Source organism: Labeo rohita, chromosome 17, assembly GCF_022985175.1.
Source record: "Labeo rohita strain BAU-BD-2019 chromosome 17, IGBB_LRoh.1.0, whole genome shotgun sequence".
In the NCBI taxonomy this organism is placed as follows: domain Eukaryota; kingdom Metazoa; phylum Chordata; class Actinopteri; order Cypriniformes; family Cyprinidae; genus Labeo; species Labeo rohita.
Window position 1 is genome coordinate 3,551,226 of NC_066885.1, and position 22,398 is coordinate 3,573,623.

The window sequence follows — 22,398 nt, forward strand, 5'->3', positions numbered from 1 at the left end:
ATTTATAAAGCACAGTTAAAACAACACTGTTTACCAAAGAAATGTACAGAAATAAAACATATAGTCTAACAAAAACAAAAAAAGAAGAAAAGGTTATTAAATACAAACTTGCCTCGTACAGTAGCGCACGTTGTTCAGCCTGTCACTCACCTCTCTGTCGTCAGGGGCGATATTGAGTTCAAGTGACATGACGGAGCCCGTATGAATCAATAGAGGAAGAGCTTGTTTCCCACAGTTCTGTGCGCTCGCAGCCATTTCGGTTTCCTCATCTGCAGTTGAACGTGCTGCAGTTCAAACTCAAAGTTTATATCTCCGATTTCTTTTTAATTTCACGTATTTGACCTTCAAGAAGAAGATTTTACTACGTGGGCACGTGTGGAGACTTTAAATCGCCAACATGCCGCGAATTATGATTAAAGGAGGCGTGTGGCGCAACACTGAGGTTTGTTTAGAAAACACATACAACGTTTCAGCGTTAAAAACTCCATCAATCGTTAGCATTTTATTCAGTAAAGGCATCTCGATTTTCATATAATGATTGTTTACCTGTCTTACCTGCATATATACAGTGTTGTGTTTTAATTTACGTCGTTACGTACGTTAATGTTACATGTGTTGTGATGTTGAAAGCTTTCAGATCACGCTGTATGTTTATATAACATTTATTCCTGTTTTTATCAATTACTTTTTATTGAGTGAACAAGATATCATGAATGCATGAATGCAATTACTCTAGTTTTTAGAAAATTGCATATACCCACACAATTTAGACAAGAAATAGTAGAAAAGTATTAATTAGGCCGTGCATAAATACTAACGTTATACATTAAGATTGAGCACAAGATTAGTCATTTGTATTTTTTTAATAATTATGTTTTCCCCCAAATATAAAGACGTGTGTATTAACAGCTAAATTTTATATTTTAAGCTTATTAACAGTGTTGGGCACGTACCTTAAAAAAAAAAAAAAAGTAATTAGTTATAGTTACTAGTTACTTATCACAAATAGTAACTGAGTTAGTAACAGAGTTACATCATTATAAAAGTAACTAATTACCAGGCAAAGTAACTATTGCGTTACTTTAAAAAAAAATCTAATTTAATATAACTATAAAATAAATATAAAACATTGTACACTAATCTACACTATTTTAATGTTGTTGTGGGCAGTGTTGGGAATGTTACTTTGAAAAGTAATTAGTTATAGTTACTAGTTACTTCTCACAAATGGTAAGTAAGTTAGTAACAGAGTTACATCATTATAAAAGTAACTAATTACCAGGGAAAGTAACTATTGTGTTGCTTTTAAAAAAAAAAAAATATATATATATATATATATATATATTAAATAACTTGGATGGCCCCAATATTAAATATGTTAAATGAATGAAATTTTAATGAAATGAATTACATTTTTAGTTTACTCACCAGACTAATATTAAATATCTGATATAATATTATAATTATAATTAGCATTCAACTTTAGCCATTAGAACTTTAGTAATTAGAATAACTATGTATTAATGCATGCTTGTCATGTTGACTGAACTTAGGACTGGTGGTGATATTGTTTGTAATTTAGTGTTTCTATGAACGTCTTGTTACTACCACGAATTCTACTATTAATAACAATATTAAACACACTAAGGTTTAATGAGCTGCTGGGTTCATGAATATTAATTACGTCTGCGTTCGCTCAAACTGATTTGCTGTAATCAAAACAGGGACGATAATAGGTGAGCGCCAGCCAATGAGATTGCTGTTTGCACATTAGTTCCGCCTACTACCGGAGAAACCAGCAGTTCTTAAAAGCTGAAGTATTCCAAAGGAGCTCCGTTGTTTTGAGAGGAAAATACAACAAAGAATATCGTTTACATGTAGCGCGTCAATTCTGCATGGTATAAGACTCTGTCGCCCTGTATCTTTCTTTGCGTGTGTGTGGGACAAAGTGACGTCTAGTCGTGTGCCTTCACACTAGAGTTTACAGCTTGTCAAATACAGGTACGCTGCGCATCCGTTCAGATGAACTGAAAAATAAAATTATAATAATATTATAATAAATGATAGTAACGCCGTATTTTATTGGCGTTGTAACGTAGGAAACAGTAATTCGTTTGATTACTCGTTACTGAAAAAAATAACGCCCTTAGTAACACCGTTTATTTATAACGCCGTTATTCCCATCACTGCCTATTAAGTGTTATTTTTATGTATTATACACTGTTAGTCAAAAGATTTTGGACTTTCAATTTAAAATAACTGTCTTCTATGTGAATGAATATATATAATTGTGTGTATATATATTATTGTAGTTGTAATTTGTTCCTGTGATTATAAAGCTGAATTTTCAGCATCATTATTACTGTTTTCAGTGTCACATGATCATTCAGAAATTATTCTAATATGCTGAAAAAACATTTCTAATTATTATTAAATTGTATAATACTTTTACTTAGCAAGGATGCTTTAAATTAATCAAAAGTGATGATAAAGACATGTATAATGTTACAAAATATTTTTATAATGCTGTTCTTCTGAACTTTCTATTCATCAAAGAAACTTGAGAAATTATTTTAAGCTGTTTCTAGCATAATAATAATAATAATATATATGTTTTGAGCAGCAAATCAGAATATTACTTTGATTTCTGAAGGATCATGTGACTGGAAGTCTTGAGTTCAAGTGACGATTGCTTTTCTTATACTTGTACTGTTATATGTGACCCTGGACCACAAAACCAGTCATAAGGGTCAATTTTTCCAAATTGAGATTTATATATCATCTGAAAGCTAAATAAGCTTTCCATTGATATATGATTTGCTGTGATATAATGATATTTGGCTGAGATACTACTATTTGAAAACCAGGAATCTGAGGGTGCAAAAAAATCTAAATATTGAGAAAATCACCTTTAATTTTGTCCAAATAAAGTTCTTAACATTGCATATTACTAATCAAAAATTACGTTTTGATATATTTACAGTAGGAATTTTACAAAATATCTTAATGGAACATGATCTTTATGTAATATCCTAATGATTTTTGGCATAAAACAAAAATCAATAATTTTGACCCATACTGTGTATTTTTGGCTATCGCTACAATATACCCCAGCGACTTAAGACTGGTTTTGTGGTCCAGGGTCACATATGATTACATTATGTTTAACTAGTATGTAGCACCGTGGTCCTGCGAGACCCGACATCTCATTCCACTATATGTCCACACATGTAGCAGAATGACAATAAAGCTTTACTTGACTTGGAATAATGATCCTAAAAATTCAGCTTTGAAATCACTGGAATAAATTACATTTTAAAATATATTCAGATAGAAATCAGTTATCTGAAATGGTAAAAAGATTTCACAATATTACTGTTTTTGCTGTACTTTGGATCAAATAAGGCTTGCTTCTCACTGACTCTGCTTCTTCTTCATAAGTACACTAACCCCGTTAGGCTCATGCTTGTTTATTATGGTGGAAATTACTCAAATGAGTACTTAAATAATTTCACCCTTTTAACTTTTGCCATTTCATTACAATGTGCAGCTTTTCAAAGCTGAAGTTAGATTAGGAAAATGATCTGTCATTTGAGTCGCCTTGTTGTTGCATCCCTGATGTGTTATTTCAGACCTCTTTAATTATTCATGCCTTTGATGTGATTTATTAACAGGATGAGATTCTCAAAGCGGCTGTAATGAAATATGGCAAAAATCAGTGGTCTCGAATCGCATCCCTGCTGCACCGCAAATCAGCCAAACAGTGTAAAGCCAGATGGTAAGTACATATCGCTTAAGTTATGTCTCAGAACCTAGTGATCTGAATCTGTACTGTGATGCACATATGCAACGTCTTGATCATTTTGTGGATAGAAGATATTCCAGGTCTTAATTTCGTCACTTATGATGTTTCACGCAGGTATGAGTGGCTGGACCCCAGCATTAAGAAAACAGAATGGTCACGTGAGGAAGAGGAGAAACTTCTTCACTTGGCCAAACTGATGCCCACTCAGTGGAGGACAATCGCCCCCATCATCGGGCGAACAGCTGCTCAGTGTCTGGAGCATTATGAATATCTGCTGTAAGTACAGTTTGATCCACAAACAGCATACAATTACTCGGGGGACCCTTTCGCAATTCAGTCTAGTCCAAAATATTCTAGTCATGTAATGGAAAGGCAACACAAAGATGCCATTTAATGTTGTCTGTTTGGTCGTACATGTGCCTTTTTGTATATGAAGAATCTATTGTTCATTTTTGTTTTTGTTTGTAGAGATAAAGCCGCCCAGAGAGAGAATGAGGATGATGTGGGCGATGACCCTCGCAAGCTCAAACCAGGAGAGATCGACCCAAACCCTGAGACCAAACCAGCCAGGCCTGACCCTGTGGACATGGATGAAGGTGAGTCTGAAAAACTATTAGATGAACAGTTTTAACACTGTGATTGAAAAGACAATGCATGACATATGTGAACTTACTTGTGCAGATGAGCTGGAGATGCTGTCTGAAGCCAGAGCCCGATTGGCCAACACACAAGGCAAGAAGGCAAAGCGGAAAGCCAGAGAGAAACAGCTGGAGGAAGCGCGGTAAGATCTTGTGTCATAAGAAGGGAGTTGAAGGTCTTTAAGCAACCACTGTCTGTCTCTGAATAAATCTGTGTCATATTTTATATTTTTGAAAATGTTCTTGGGGGAATGAGAATCAGGGTTATTTTAGTATCATTTGAAATACTGTTATAGTTTTAACACTGTCTATATTAATTTCTGTTTTAGTTAATTTAATATGGTTAAACTAAATTGAAAATAAGAAATGTTGCCATTTGTTTAGTTAGCATTTATTTATTTATTTCAAGTAACAAACAATATTGTTTAATGGTTTTATTAAACTCCTCTAACCCTGCTGAACCCAATATTTTTAGCATATATTTCAATTTAGCAGTAACCACATCATAACCAATGTTGTTTTTGCAAAATAAAATCTGTATATTAGATGAAAAACTTTAAAAATGTGAACAAAATATGCTTCTGTGGCAACTAACTACAAAAAAGGGCTAAAATTACTAAAACTGAAATAAAATAAATTGTCTAAATAGAAATAAAAATAAATAAATTACTATGACTAAAATTAAACGGAGAACTAATTATGAAAATGAAAACACACACACAATTTTTCTTCCTTTTCTGGTTTTTGTAAACTATAGTAACCCTGCTGAATTCATTCCAGACTGATTTTTTTGAGGACAAATATTTGTTAGCATATATTTACATTTAGTATCTTAACCAGTGTTGTTTTTGTAAAATCGTTTGAAAACTAAATCTAAATATTAGATGAAAAACTAAAAAAAATTTTAGTAGTACTAAAATTACTAAAACTGAAATAAAAATAAATTCAGTCTAAATAGAAATTAAAAAATGAAGAAAAAAAAGTATCACAGGTTCCAAAAAAAAATATTAAGCAGCACAACAGTTCTGATAATAAATCAGCATATTAGAATGATTTCTGAAGGATCATGTGACACTGAATACTGGAGTAATGATGATGAAAATTCAGCTTTGCATCACAGGAATAAATTGGATTTTAATGTATATTAAAATAGAAAACCAATATTTTAGATCGTAATATTATTTCACGTTACTTTTTAAAAAAAATATATTTTTGATCCAGCCTTGATGACCATAAGAAAAAAAAAAAAAAGAACATAATAAATCTTACTGATCCCAAACTTTTGACGGCAGTGTATTTGTTACATATATAGTATATGCATAACAGCTTGCTGTCTAATTGTTGTTTTTATGATCTGAAAAAGTGTTGTTGACAGTATCATAAAGAGCATGTTATTAGTTGTCACAGTGTTGATCACGTTGAGTTGTTTATCAGAGGTGTTAATCATGAAGCCGTCCTCACTGTTTTCCGCAGCCGTCTGGCAGCACTTCAGAAGCGCAGGGAGCTGCGAGCTGCAGGCATCGACATCCAGAAGAAGCGCAAGAAGAAGAGAGGTGTCGACTATAATGCTGAGATCCCGTTTGAAAAGAAACCCGCGCAGGGCTTCTATGATACATCCATGGAGCAGTACGATCCTTTGGAACCGGACTTCAAACGCCTACGCCAGCAGCATCTCGATGGAGAACTCAGGAGGTGAGCGGGGTCGTGTGAAACTTTCTCCTGTTGAGCTGCAGGTTGTTGAGTGGCCTGGATGGGTGTTTTTTTTTTGATCACCCCTATGCTTTTTTTTTTTTTTTTTTTTTTTTTTTTGTATATAGTGAGAAAGAGGATCGCGACCGAAAGAAGGACAGACAGAAGATCAAGAAGAAGAAGGAGTCCGATCTGCCCTCAGCCATCCTGCAGACCAGCGGAGTGTCAGAGTTCACAAAGAAGAGAAGTAAACTGGTGCTGCCGGCACCACAGGTCAGTTCTTACAAACTGTACCTTAAACGTGGTAAAAAAATCACTGTAAATTGTGTAGTCTGTGCCTTAAAAACACCTTTGCAACAGTAAAATCCTATTAAGTCCTATTCACCCAATCTTATTAAGTGCATTGCAACCAGTGTTGTTAGTGTAAACTAAAATTATTAAAAATCTGAAATAAAATCTAAATATTAGATGAAAAATTTAAATGACTGCAATAAAGTGCAAGAAGTGCTAAAATTACTAAAACTGAAACAAAAATAAATTCATTCTAAATATAATTTTTTAAAAAACAAATTAAAACGCAAATAAAATGACCAAAACTTAAAATAAAATTAAAATGGAAACTAAAAATATAAAATTTAAAGCTAATTCAAAATATTAATAAATGCTATAATACTAAAATAACATTGATCATTGTATAATAAACAAATAAATTAAATAGAATTATTTGTTAAATTAAATGACAACATACAATTTGTAAAACTGTAAATAAAATTGAAATCAAACCAGAATATGGAATTAAAAGATAATTAAAAATATTTATAAATAATATAATGGTATATAAATAGTAGTAAAATGATACTAAATTGAAAAACTAATAGAAATGACAAAAGCACATAAATTACTACAATTTTAGAATTTAAAATGAAAACAAAATATAAAAATGAAAATCTAATTCAGAATATTAATAAAAATAAATATACTAGTATATAAATACTAAAATAACACTTACAGTAACACATTAACCAAATAATTACATCTAAATAGAAATGTGTGTAAAGAACATTAATAGTAAAGACAAGCATATAAAATTATTAAAACTTTAACTGAAATTAAAATGAGAACTGAAAATGTAGAATTAAAAGCTAATTCAAAATATTAATAAATTCTATAGTACTAAAACACTGATCGCAACATTATAGCCAGATAAATGAAATAGAAATAGAATTATATTTAAAAAATATATATAAACCGCATTAAATGTTAAAATGTAAATAAAATTAAAACAACCTGAAAATATGAAATTTAAAAGGTAATTCTAATTGTGGATAAATTCTACAATAGTATATAAATAGTACTAAATTAACACTAAATTGAATCTAAATAGAAATATAAACAACAAAAACTAATATAAATGACAAAAGCACAGAAATTAATAAAATTTTAGGATTTAAAATTATAAGCAAATTCAAAATATTAATAAATACTATACTAATAAATAAATACTATAACAATTATAACAACACGTTAACCAAATAAATTACATCTAAATAGAAATATAGAAAATATATATATAAAAAACCTAAAGACAAGCACATAAAATGATTAAAACTTTAACTGAAATTACAATGAAAATGCAAATATAAAAAATCAAATTCAAAATATTGACTAATAATATATAAATATTAAAATAATACTGATTGCTAACCACTCAGTATGTTTTATAATTAATCTAATAGTTTAATATAGAATTTACAGTTAGTTTGTTGAATGATCTGCTTTTTAATGATTTTTCATTCCAGATCTCTGATGCCGAGCTGGAGGAGGTTGTCAAATTGGGTCAGGCCAGCGAAATCGCCCGTCAGACCGCCGAGGAGTCTGGAATCACAAACTCTGCCTCCAGTGCTCTTCTGTCCGAATACAACGTGACCAATAACTCCATGGCCCTGCGCACACCCAAAACTCCAGCGGCACAGGACAAAATCCTGCAGGTTTGGTCCAGTTTCACAAACTTCTCAAACTGGCTGTTTTACATCCTGAATCTCACTGTTTGGTTCTTTCCCCCTCACAGGAAGCCCAGAACCTGATGGCACTTACCAACGTGGACACTCCTCTTAAGGGAGGGCTGAACACACCCCTACATGAGAGCGACTTCTCTGGTGTCACACCACAGAGACAGGTGGTCCAGACGCCCAACACAGTGCTGTCTACACCCTTCAGGTACCCATCATGCATGACAATATGCATTTTCACATTAGAATGACCACGGTAATATTAATTGATTTTGGTAAAATGTCTTATAAAATGCCATAGTAAAACAGTAATCCACTCAAGACCGTGGTCTACAAGTTTTTTTTTGTTTTTTTTTTTTGTTGTTTTTTTGTCAAGGTTCAGGGGTGTTGTAAAAATCACTGTAATGCTTTGCCTTGAGTTGCTTATTGCTTTAATAAAACACAACCAATGGCAATGTAAGGCAACAATATTCAGTCAGTATTATTATTGAATAATGTGTATTAATATAAATGAATAAACAAATTTTCCAGTAATACAGTTCATTACGTTTAGGCTAGTTATGATTGGCATGCTTTTAATTAAAATAAAAAAAAATATTAGTGTTTATTTTAAGTTTTAAGAAATCAATGTAATTTAATTATATTCTGTGTATGTTTTTTTTTTTGTTTGTTTGTTTTTTTTTTTAAACCTTGGCAAATAACCACAGTAAGCTAAGTAGAAGTACTAAAATTGCTAAAACTGAAATAAAAAAAAATAAAAAAAAATAAATAGAAATAAAAAGAAAAATCCCAAAAACTAATGACAAAAGCACATAAAATCACTTGACCTTTAACTAAAACTAAATTAAAACACAAAAAATATGAATGGAAAAAAGCCAATTTTTCACCCAGTTATATAGTTCATTAAATTTAGGTCTAAAACTAAAATGAAAACTTAAAATATAAACTTAAAAGCTCATTCAAAATATTGTTCATTCAGAGGTAATATTTAATATTAATAAAAAAAAGCCAATTTTCCTCCCAGTTACACAGTTCTTTAAATTTAGGCCTAAAGCTAAAATGAAACTTAAAATATAAAATTAAAAGCTCATTTAAAATATTGTTCAGTCAGAGGTAATAGTCAATCATATTTATTAATATTGATTTAAAAAAGCCATTTTCCACTGAGCTTTACAGTTCATTAAATTTAGGCCTAAAACTAAAATGAAAATGTAAAATATAAAATTAAAAGCTAAATCAAAATGTTGTTCAATCAGAAGTAATAGTCAATAATATTTAATAATATTAATGAAAAAAGCTAATGTTCCTCCCAGTTACACAGTTTATTACATTTAGGCCTGAAACTAAAATGAAAACTTAAAATATAAAATGAAAAACTAATTCAAAATATAGTTCAGTCAGAAGTAATGGTCCATAATATTTATAATATAATAATAAAAAAGCCAATTTTTCACCCAAGTATACAGTTCATTAAGTTTAGGCCTTAAATTAAAATGAAAACTTCAGTTTAAAATATTAAGTCAGAAGTAATTTTTTTTATCAATATTAATAAAAAAGGCAATTTTCCTTCCATTTATACAGTTAATTGAATTTAGGCCTAAAACTTTAAATATAAAATTAAAAGCTAATTCAAAATATTGTTCAGTCAGAAGCAAGTCAAAAATATGTATTAATGTTAATGAAGAAAGCCAATTTTTCACCCAGTAATGCAGTTAAATTAAATTTAGGCTTGTTATGGTTGGCACATTAGTATAGAATTCAGATTTAATTACTGCTTTCGGGTCAGTTTGGGGTCGGTAAGTCATTTATAATGTGAAATTAATACTTTTAGTCAGCAAGGACTCATTAAATTGATCAAAAGTGACAGTAAAGACATTTATAATATTAATAAAGATTTCCATTTCAAATAAATGCTTAAATTGTGTTTTAGTAAAAAATATTAAGCAGCTGTTTTCAATATTGCTAAAATAAACCAAAGTGTTATGCAAATGAGCATATTAGGACGATTTCTAAAGGATCAAGCTGTAAATTCAGCATCACTGGAATTAATTTTAAGTTTATATTGAATACCTTCGCAGAATAATATTACTGTTTTTACTGTATTTTTTGATCAAATAAATGCAGCTTTGAAAGAATAAAAGACCTTATTTAAAAACATTACCCACACTGACCCCAAACTTTTGAACTTTTGAATATTAATATCTCATAATAATAAAGTATATGTCAAATTTCAGGTTAATGAGCTGCATCAATAATGACTTTATGCATATGGTTTCCCAGAACTCCCAGTCACGGAGCCGAGGGCATGACCCCTCACGGTGGGATGACTCCTAAACCCTCGGTGGGCGTGACCCCGGGCAGGACCCCGCTGCGGGACAAGCTCAACATTAACACAGAGGAGGGCGGTGTGGACTACAACGACCCGTCATTTGCCAAACACTTGGTGTGTAACACCCATAGTAATCAGCCTGAAATTGTCTGAGATTTAAACCGTTGTCCTTGAGTGGATTTGATGCATTTATTTAAGTGTGCATTTATTTCCATCTGTTCCAGCAAAGGGAGTCCCGCGAGCAGCTCCGATTGGGCTTGATGTCTCTTCCGGTGCCCAAAAATGACTTTGAGATCGTTCTTCCCGAAAACGCTGAGAAAGAGCTGGAGGAAGCCGAAGTGGATGAGAGTTTCGTGGAGGATGCGGCCGAGATAGAGCTGCGTAAACAGGTCAGTTAACCAAACTCCTGGGCCCGTCAGCTTCTAATGCAGCTTTTTAAGATCTGTAAATGTACAGATCACTCAGGATTCAGAAGGTGCTGTATTTAGTGTTGATATATTTGTTTTTGGTGTTATTTATTTTGTGTGATATTTCCACAGGCCGCCAGAGATGCTGAGAGGGAGAAGGAGCTGCGTCAGAGGCACACGGCAGTTCAGAGAGAATTACCAAGACCTTCAGAGGTGAGGACACACACATACACATACACACACACACCCCATTCATACTTGCTTATCTAGCAATATCTTAGCAATCACTGTGCCCAAAAACTGCCAAAAAATATAATTATTTTAACACTTTCAATTTACTATTATAGTATTTATTAATATTTTAAATTAAATTATATAATATTAGATTTTATTTTTTTTTACTAATTTTTATGTTTGCAATATTAGTTTTTTTTTTTATATATGTTTATTATTTTATATGTTTATTCTTATATCAGTTTTATAAGTTTTGCAGGGTTATTTTAGTTAACAAATCTTAATTTTTTTTAAATACCGCTTCCACATACTGTGATGTTTTTTTTGTGTGTATTATACTATTATAGTATTAGTAATATTTTGTTTTTTGTTTTTTTTTGAGATTTTGTTTAATTGCATTTTGGTGTTTGTTGTGTTTTTTTTTTTTTTTTTTTTTTTTTTTTCCGTTTTGTAACTTAAACCTTTTTGTTTTTCATGTACTTCCCAAGGCATTATTTCAAATTTCCTTTTAAGTGTTTATATTTTATGAGTTTTTTAACTTATTCTTGTTGTTGTTGTTTTTGTGGATTTTAACGATGATAACACCATGACATTTATAGATTTCATATACAAATATGTATGTATGTGTATGTCTAAAATAAAATTAAAACCAAAACTAAAATTAATTGGGCAAAAAAAAAAAAAAAAAAAAATTATATTATATATATATATATATATATATATATATATATAAAAAAATATATATATATATATATATATATATATATATATATATATATATATATATATATATATATTTTTTTTTTTTTTTTTTTTTTTTTTTTTTTTGCCCAATTAATTTTAGTTTTGGTTTTAATTTTATTTTAGACATACACATACATACATATTTGTATATGAAATCTATAAATGTCATGGTGTTTTCTAGTTTTCCTTTTTAACATTAACAACTTCCATGTATTGCAGAGTAAAGTAATGTGGGCAGAACTGAGAGGTGTGCAAAACTACATAATTTCAAAAGGGACTTAATTTGGTTGTGTAACAATAAGCCTTCTAGACTAGTCAAGATGCTTTTGGCCATTTTTGCCTCATTAAGTAGTACAAAAAAAAAAAGAAACAGTACATTTTATTAGTTTGAAGAGATGTACACCACCATGAGAGCAGCCCAAACTAATGGTGCTCCTGTATCTGTGTGTTCAGGTGAATGAAACGATACTCCGGCCTCATAACGTGGAGCCGCCGCTGACGGACCTGCAGCAGGCCGAAGAGCTCATTAAGAAAGAAATGATCACCATGATCCACTTCGACTGTCTGCATCACCCCTTCGGCGACGCCCAGGCCAAGAAAGGTAAAGGAGTGGGATCCAGCTCCAACAACGCAGAGCACATCACTTACCTGGAGAAAACACCTTACGAAAAGGTCTCTGAGGACGAGCTCAAAAAGGTTTGCTGCTTTTAATTATTAGACCCACATGGAAGACGTTGTTTTCTTTTTAATCAGGGAGCAAAAGCTGAGAGTGATTTATTAGCAGATTATACGTGGGAACGCACAGACAGCTGGAGAGGTCATTCAGATTCTGTGAGTCTCTGAAGGTTTTGTTATTCTGCAGGTACACATTCAGTGTGGCCTGGCAATTATTTTTAAGAGTGACATTTAGAAAGTTCCAGGTCATATTTTTGCATAATGAAGCCTATTTAGGAAAATTACGATGCTTTGTGGCTCCAAGTCAAGCACATTTACATCACTGTCATTACTTTTCAATAGGGCTGCGATTAACGGTTTTGATGATTTCAACAAATCTTCTTATTATTCCTCTGATTATTAGATTAATTAAACCTAATTTTCTGCATTGGGAAAATTATATATTTAATCAGATTAAATAAAAAATACATAAATAAATAATAATAATAATAATTTAATTAAATAAATTATATTCTAATGTTATATTATAGAAAAAAATGTTCCAAATGGTAATAATTAAATGTTGTATTATACTGGAAAAACGTGGCTGCAACAACTAATTCAGTTATGTAACAGACATTTCAGTTATATAAAATTATATCAATTATGTAACATAAAAATATTCTAATATTTAGTATATTAATATTTAAAACAGTAAATGACTTAAGAACATTAAAAATAATTAAATTAACTAATCGTTAATAGTTATGTAACAAAAACATATACATAAATAAATTAAACCATTCATTATATATTATTTAAAAAATATATTTAAAAAAAACATCTTAAAATAATTCATGTTTTTTAAATTTTTAAATACATTAAAATAATATAAAAAAATATAAGAAATGATTTTAAGAGCATTGAAATATATTATAAACATTCTTGTATATAAATATAAATATATTTTTAAAATTAAATTTAAAAAATGAATGATTTTAAGAGTGTTAAAATAAATTAACTGTTTATTCTACAAAGCAATAAGTGGTTTTACCAAAAACCCCTTATTTTGATGATCAAGTTAATCTGTTGATTATTTTTTTAATTAATTATTTATTATTTATGAAGCACATTTTATTTTCTGTATATTTGTTGGACAAAAAAATTATGTCCCACATGCATTTAAAAATGAAAAAAACATTACTGTAATACAAAAATACTGCAAAAACAATGCATTCTCAATACTGTATTGTCAAAATGTTGTGTAATGTAAATGTAATTTATTTTACAAAATAATTTACTACATTTTTACAAAAGTAACGTCACATTGCAAAAGAATCATAGACTTAATTTTCTTTATGCATTTTTATTTTGGGTTGTGACCTTGTGACCTCTTATATTCACCCATAAAGTCTTAATGTGTTAATCAGTTTGCTTTTATTCAGTTCATTTCAGACAAGAGCTTATTTCATGCTCAAGGCTGAAGTTTACCTACGTTAGGTTCTCTACAATCATAAAGTACATGATTCTTTATAGTCCTATGTGTGTGTTTGACAGGCTGGAGAGCTGCTGACCCAGGAAATGGAGGTGGTGAAACATGGGATGGGTCATGGAGATCTGTCTATGGAGGCGTATAACCAGGTGTGGGAGGAGTGTTACAGTCAGGTCCTGTACCTGCCCGGACAGAGCCGCTACACCCGAGCCAATCTGGCCAGCAAGAAAGACAGAATCGAGTCTCTGGAGAAGAAACTGGAGGTAAGGTCATCATAAATATCATGCACACTCCCTTTGCGTCCAGTAGATGGTGCTGTTTGGTTAATAAAAGCATATGTTCAGTAACGTGCAGGGATTTGGTAAATCACTTAAGTCTTATTTTTTTTTTTTTTTTTTTAAACAATTATTATATTTATGTAATAAAAAAAAAACTTATATATAAATTATAAATTTATAAATTATATTTTATTTTATATTTTTATTACATATATTACTTAATTATTTTTCACTTCTTTTTTCATAATATTGCAATTAACATTATTTTTTATATATAGTTGTATTTTTTTTTTTTTTTTTTTTTTTTTTTTTAATTGTTTCTTACATAATTTTTATTTATTTTTTATTTTAATTTATTATTTTTTTTATAGTTTTGAATTAATTTTTAAAAATGTATTTTTGTTTGGTTGGTTTTGCTGGGTTCTTTATTTTATTATTCTGTTTTCATGTGTTCAGTTCAAGGTTTTGGTAAAATCAGTCATTGAGGTCTTTTTCATTATTTACATAATAGTGTTATTTTTCAGGGCATTCCATTCTCCATTCTGTTTTTTTTTATTTTCTTGTATTCAGTAATGTTAAAGGATTTGGTAAAATAACTTCAGTCTTATTGCTTTTAAAGGTAATTCAGTATATTTTCTTATTTTTTTTCTTCAAATTTTTAAAAACAAGTTTATATATTTATGTAATAAAAAAATGACTTAAGGCATTAAAATATATATTTAAAAGTCATTCAGTGTGTTTTACCCCCCCTTTTTAGTTATTTTTTTAAAATTAATATTAGTATTTTATTTACATTTTATTGTATTCAGTTTTCTTTTTTCATAATATTACATTTAACATTTAAGTATTTTTGTATTTTATTTCTTTATTTAAAAAAACTTTTAATTGTTTTCTACATATTTTTAAAATTGTTTTAATTTATTGCATCTTCATTTTAATCCATTTATTTTTAATTTACTTATTAATTTTTAAAAATGTATTTTTGTTTCTTTGGTTTTGGTGGGTTCTTTATTTTATTATTCTGTTTTCATATGTTCAGTTCAAGGATTTGGTAAAAACAGTCAGATTTTTTTTTTTTCCATCTTGTTTACATAATCATGTTGTTGTTTTTCTGGGCATTTCATGTTTATTTTTGTTTTATTTTTTAATTCTTCATTCCATTTTTTTTTTTTTCTCTTGTGTTTATTAATATTCAGGGTTTTGGTAAAATCTCTTGAGTATCTTACTGCTGTTGGTACAACAGACGGTTTATTCAGATCCATTCTTAGTGCTCTTAAAAGTCACTCAGTACGTTAACCTTATAATTAACCAGCCAAGATAAACGGCAATAAATCCGTTAATTCTGTTTTAATGAGGACGGCTCTAAACTCCTGGGCATTCATGCCTGGTTTAACACAGACCGTTGCCACCGGTAAGACAGCCAGTGTCCTGTAGTTTCAGGATGTGCACATGTGCAGAGCTTGAGTTCATTAGGACACCCCCCCATTTGACACAGGCTGCGTTTGTGTTCATGCGTCCCGGCTGGGAACGTGTGGCGGAAACTTGGAGTCCATTCACACAGCAGCAAGTTCAGAGACGCGGGGAGTTTGTGTTCCTGCAGGAAGCGCCTCTCATTCAGAGAACTGCCAGGATTTATGCCGGCAGCATCTGCACAGCACATTTATCAGCAGACCTCAGCTGGAGTTACACACACTGATGGAGAAAGAGTGTTTTCTTTTTTTTATGTTTATATTTTTGTTTATGTGTGTGTGCGTTCACAAGTACACTATTTTGTTTATAGCTATGCTTTGTTGCTGTTAATTTTCTTGATTTATCTGTGTTAAAAACCAGTTCAAGAAAAAAGTACACACTTTGTTTTTTTAATATTTATTTTAGAAATTAGAAACCGTAAACAAACCTGGGGTAATTTTATTTTTTTAATTTTTTCTACAATTTTTAAAAAATATATTAAACTTTTTTTTTATGAATTACAACATTTTATATTATAAATGAGTATAATTACATAAAAATTAAAAATAGTAATTGTATTATATATCTTATGTAACTTTTGTTTATTTTGTGCTAAAAGCCCATGTAAAAAAAAAAAAAACCCATTTTAAAAAATTATTTATTTATTTTATTTTAGAAATTAGAAACCGTCACCAAACATGGGGGATTTTATTTATTATTTCTTATTGTACAATTTAATTAAATGAAAAATTAAAAATAGTAATTGTATTATAATTATATATATTGTATAACTTTTATATATACTTTATTTATTTTATGCTAAAAGCCCATTAAAAAAAAAGGCACACACACTTTTTAAAATTTATTATTATTATTATTATTATTATTATTATTATTATTATTATTATTATCTTAGAAATAAAAAACAGTCAACAAACCTGAGGGATTTTATTATTTTCCATTTATACAATTAAAAAAAACTTTTTATAATTAAATAAAAATTAAAAATAGTATTTTTTTTGTAATTATGTATTTTCTATAACTTTTATATACATTTTATGTATTTATTTTGTGCTAAAAGCCCATTTACACTTTTTTACATTAATTATATGAATTATTTATTTTATAAATTAGAAACATTATATATATATATATATATATATATATATATATATATATATATAAAATATTTATTATTATTATTATTATTATTATTATTATTATAATATATTTTTTTCATATCAATATTAATATTAATATATTAGAAAAAATTTTAATATATTTTTTTGTAATTGTAGTTTATAATTATACCTAAAATTATTTTAATATGTAAAATTGTTGAATTGTAAAATTAAATTTGTAAAGTGTGTGAGTGTGTATTTAACTAATATTGTAAGTAATATATGTACATGAAACATTTGATATGTATTTTTTTGTATTAATAAAAGTATATGTTTTTATATCATGGATATAAAATATTAGATATAAAATATTTAATTGACAGAAAATGTAATTGTTCTTTAAAATTCAGTGATTTAATTTTTGATGCATTCATATGTTCAATTAATCAGCTGCTGTTGATTTTAAGACGATCTGCATTGGCTGACGGTCACGCGTCTGCTGCTGTCTGGACGTCCCGCTCTCACTGATGTCTCATTGTCTCAGCTTGCCTGGGATGTTTTACCCAGAGAAATGCCCAGTCAGGAGTTTGAGCTGGCAGCGGGACGCTTACTGGAAAACGCCAAGCGCTCGAATGAAAACAGATCCATTATAATTGCATAATGGTTTGTTAAAGGCCAAAGACGTGGCGTGTGTTTCTGAGGCCTGTGTTGACATTGGAGGTTTATTGTTTTTGTTTCCATCTCATAACTTTGTAGAATTCGCTGCTTTTTTGCATGTCACACATTATTGCAAAATTGAACGTCTGAAAATAGTTTACGTTTGCAATGTTTTCAATATTTGCTGGTGCCAGTGTCTGAGGACAAAATTGAATCCTGGTTTTTCTCAGACCTCCCGTCGCAACATGACAAGAACAAGAGCTCGAATTAAAGGTTTAAATTGAGCAGAGATTAAATTGTGCCCTTTAAGTTATTTTTATGTTCATTATTGTTGTTTTTTTAATCCTTTACTTTTTTGGCTCAGATTTTACATTATTTATTTATTTATTTATTTTTGCTTGTTTGGTTTTGTTGGGTACTTCATTTTTGTATTTTTGTATGTTCATTAAACTGATCCATTACCTCATCCATTATTTTCTTTTTTTGTTTAGACAAATCTGAAAGTGGTTTCACTTAAAAACACAAGTTCAAAACATAAACTAATATGCAGCAGGTAGTTCAGACTCTGATTTCCGAGTGAATTGTGACTCTGTTTGTAACAACTTCTCGCTTCCTGTGTTGTTGACAGATCAACAGAGGTCACATGACCACAGAGGCCAAGCGTGCGGCGAAGATGGAGAAGAAGATGAAGATTCTGCTGGGCGGCTATCAGTCGCGGGCCATGGGTCTGCTTAAACAGCTCAGTGAACTCTGGGATCAGGTGGAACAGGCCCACATGGAGCTCCACACCTTCCAGGAGCTGAAGAAACAGGAAGACCACGCCATTCCACGCAGACAGGAGGTGAACGTCTCTCTATTAGATGTTTGGATCCATGATATGTATGTGACCCTGGACCATAAAACCAGTTATAAGGGATAATTTTATTAAATTGAGATTTATACATCATCTGAAAGCTGATAAATAAGCTTTTCACTTTTGTATGACTTGAAAATCTGGAATCTGAGGGTGCAAAAAAATCAAAAAATCGCCTTTAAAGTTGTCCAAATGAAGTTGTTAGCAATGCATATTAATAATCTAAAATTAGGTTTTGATATATTTATGGTAGGAAATTTACAAAATATCTTCATGGAACATGATCTTAATATCCTAATGATTTTTGACATAAGAAAAATCGATCACTTTGACCCATACAATGCATTGTTGCCTATTGCTACAAATATACCTGTGCTACTTATGACTGGTTTTGTGGTCCAGGGTCACATAAATGTATATGTAAAATGGGTAACACTTTACAGTAAGGTTCATTAGTTAACTTGAACTAAGAACAAACAATACTTCTACAGCATTTGTTAATCTTAATGTTAATTAAAGTTTTGGTTTTTTGTTTTTTTATTTTTTGTTTTTTGTTTTGTTTTGTTTTTGGTAATTTGGTAATATTTATTTATTCATTTATGTATTTATTTATTTGTCCAAATAAAAAAAAAACCTTGGGGGTTTGAGTTTTTAATTATTATTATTATTGTTATTATTTTTAATTAATTTATTTATTTTTCCAATTTTAAAAAATAACCCTTGGGGTTTGTGTTTTTAATTATTATTAATATATAAAATTAACACCACATCAGCTGGTTTGTTTTGGGATTCTGTTTTTTTTTTTTTTTTTTTGTTTGTGTAATTTATTTATTTATTTATTTATTTATTTTTCCAATTTTAAAAATAACCCATGGGGTTTGTGTTTTTAATTATTATTAATATATAAAATTAACACCACAACAGCTGGTTTGTTTTGGGGTCCTGTTTTTTTTTTTTTTAATTTGGTAATATTTTTTATTTATTTATTTATCCCATTTTAAAAATAACCCTGGGAGTTTGTTTTTACTTATAATTATAATAGTAATAATTATTATTATTATTAATTAATATTCTTAATAATTATTTATTTTAAATAAATTAATTAATTATTTTTCCAATTTTAAAAATAACCCTTGAGGTTTGTGTTTTTAATTATTATTAATATATAAAATTAACACCACACCAGGTAGGTTGTTTTGGGGTTCTGGGATGTTTTTTTTTTTTTTTTTTTTTTTTTTTTTTTTTTTTTTTTTTTTTTACATTTTGGTAATATTATTTTAAAAATTTTTTTTTTTTTTTTTGTGTTTTTTTTTTTTTTTTTTTTTTGAACCACACCATTCCAGACAGGAGGTTAAGATCTTTAACTAGTAGCAATATATAAAATTAATACCCACACCAGCTGGTATTTTTATTTATTTTATTGTTTGTTTACAAAGACACTGTCTGTAACTGTTTGTTTTATTTTTTTTTTCCCCTCCTAAAACCAATAACCAAATCAGATGCTGCGTTACAAGTTTACACTACTTCATCACTTATATCAACAATTGTTTGTCGTTCGTATCCAGGCCCTGAGAGAGGACGTCCAGAGACAGCAGGACAGAGAGAAAGAGCTGCAGCAGAGATTCGCAGACCTGCTGCTGGAGAAACAGACGCTCTCACAGAAGTTCTGAATGGGACATTTATCCTAAACATTTCTCATCTCCTGTAGTGCGTACAGTATGTGTTCATGTGCTCATCCCGCTAACTGTCCCGCTTCAGCATGCTTTACCGTTTCTGCTGTAATCAACAGCTTTCAGCTTTATGTTGACTGTCGACAAGGACCGCTGGGATGTCATTCACACAGATTTTTGTTTTTAAAAATGTTTTTCATATTGACCTGGTAAGTGTAAATATTGTCTGTTTTGCAGTATGGATTTTCCCACGTCAAGCCATTTTTAGGTTTGTGTTGAATATGAGAAGCTCCTTGTCAGGTGTAAATTGGAATAATGACTGGCATTGAAAATGTACATCATTTACAAAATAAATCATCAGCGCTGAGTTGATCTGAGCTTTGAATGTCTGCTGTCTCAATGAATGAGTGGAAAGACACAAAATATAAAGTATAATTTTTATATATATTTAATATGTACAATAAATTAACCTGGGAGTTTTTTTTTTTTTCTTTTTTTCTTTTCTTTTTTTATTTATTTATTTATTTATTTTTTTTTTTGCTAATTCTAGCAAATTAATACTGTTGCAAGTACTGTTTTATCTGTATTTATGACTTGGTACCTTTTTTTTAAATAAATTTTTACATTTTATTATGATTAATCACAGTCAGCCTTTTTTAATTTTAATAAACAATAAATAAATATATATATATATATATAAAAAAATGTATTTTTTAAATTTATTTATTTATTTAAACATAATAAATATATATATATATATATATATATGTTTAAATAAATAAATTTGCGATAAATGAACCTGGGAGGGATTAATAGTTAGCTCATTTTTAATTAATCTTATTTAATTTATTTATTTTTTTTTTTTTTTTTTTTTGAGAGTACTATTTTGTGTATATTTATAACTTGGTACCCTTTTTAAATTTTTTTATAATCAATCATAGTTTAATTAATTATATATATATATATAATTAAAAAAATAGTATATTTATATGTAGTATATATATATAGTGTGTGTGTGTATGTGTATAAATATATATATATTATTTATTATTATTGTTGTTATTATTATCATTATTATCATTATTATTATTATTATTTATTTATTTATTTATTTATTTATTTATTTATTTAAAACATTTGCAATAAATGAACCTGGGTGGGATTAATAGTTAGCTAATTTTTAATTAATCTTATTTAATTATTTTTATGCTTTTTTTTTTTTGAGAGTACTATTTTATGTATATTTAGATTTAGATTTAGATTTAGATTTATTTATTTATTTATTTTTAATTTACAAACAAACCTGAGGGTTTTTTTTCATTATTTTGCTAATTTTAATTATTTATTTGCTGCTATCTTATTTCATTTCATACATTACAATCAAATGTATGTTTATTAACTAACATTAAAAACAACATAGTGTAACAAATAGGGTTTTTTTGTACCAAAAATATTTGTTACTTATCCATAAAATCTACTAAAAAAAAAACACCAAATCCAGCTGATTCAAATACATTTAGACTTCAAACATGATGTAGAAACCCATGTGAAGAGAAACGATCCTGATCAATCACATTCACACGTTTCTAGAGCCCAAATACTATTGTTTTCTGTTTGATAAATAGGTGCTGATGTTTTCTGATCAGTTCAGGTTCTCTGCTTGTTTTCTTTAATAAATGTCTGTTTTTGTTGAAATGAACATGAAAGCATCAAGAACGAGCTGTGACTGTGTTCTTCTGCTCTTGAGGGCCGTGAACTGCACGCACATCATGTTCGCTTCATGAAATCCAACATTTCTGCACTTTTAAGTCCCATTGTTCGACAAGATTGAAAAATCTCGAGAAACACTTGGAGTTGTTTTGGACGTGAACTGGTCCAAATGAAAGCGGCGTGATTGGAAACAGTTCTGTCTGGAAACGACACAGCGCTATCGGATGTCTGTGAGACGCAGCGTTTGTCTCGACGCCATTGTTTTCAAACGCTTTTAATAAACGTAGTGGCGTGCAGAGGGCACTGAAACCATTGTTTTTCTGGTTCAGTGCGATATGAATATTTCCAACCATCTTTACCTCTATAAAGCACTTCAAAGCATCTGCTGGTATTTACATGTTCTGTTGTTGCACTGAGTTTAAACTCTTTGGCTGAAGCGGCCAATAAGAATCAGTTTAAAAGCACAGATTACAGTGTTTTTTTTTTTTTTTTTTAATGAAACAAAATCGCAAAAGCGCTTCACAGTCACTGGATCATCCTGCATTTTCATTGTAAGGAAAAGAGCAGATCATCATTTACAGACACGTTTACAAAAGTGATTTTAAATATGTTCAAGAAGAGTACAGGCTAGGACAGCGATGGACATACAGAAAAAATTA

The 22,398-nt window shown here is 29.5% G+C and overlaps 1 protein-coding gene across 1 annotated transcript; it reads left to right on the top strand.

Moving 5' to 3' along the window:
- Nucleotides 1-220: 220 nt before the first annotated feature.
- cdc5l (CDC5 cell division cycle 5-like (S. pombe)) lies at nt 221-20,406 on the top strand. The gene is made up of 16 exons (XM_051133933.1): nt 221-442; nt 3,675-3,778; nt 3,920-4,081; nt 4,274-4,401; nt 4,487-4,586; nt 5,917-6,135; nt 6,261-6,405; nt 7,932-8,120; nt 8,201-8,349; nt 10,422-10,584; nt 10,695-10,859; nt 11,010-11,090; nt 12,309-12,551; nt 14,067-14,264; nt 18,135-18,347; nt 19,925-20,406. The coding sequence occupies exons 1-16, from the start codon at nt 398-400 to the stop codon at nt 20,027-20,029; spliced, it is 2,409 nt and encodes an 802-aa protein (XP_050989890.1). The 5' UTR covers nt 221-397; the 3' UTR covers nt 20,030-20,406.
- Nucleotides 20,407-22,398: the final 1,992 nt, after the last annotated feature.

Excerpts from the sequence above, each read along its gene's own strand:
- cdc5l (XM_051133933.1), top strand. The coding sequence starts at position 398 with ATGCCGCGAATTATGATTAAAGGAGGCGTGTGGCGCAACACTGAG. Across the intron at positions 4,402-4,486 it reads CCCTGTGGACATGGATGAAG|ATGAGCTGGAGATGCTGTCT; the intron begins GTGAGTCTGAAA and ends TTACTTGTGCAG. Across the intron at positions 6,406-7,931 it reads TGGTGCTGCCGGCACCACAG|ATCTCTGATGCCGAGCTGGA; the intron begins GTCAGTTCTTAC and ends TTTTCATTCCAG.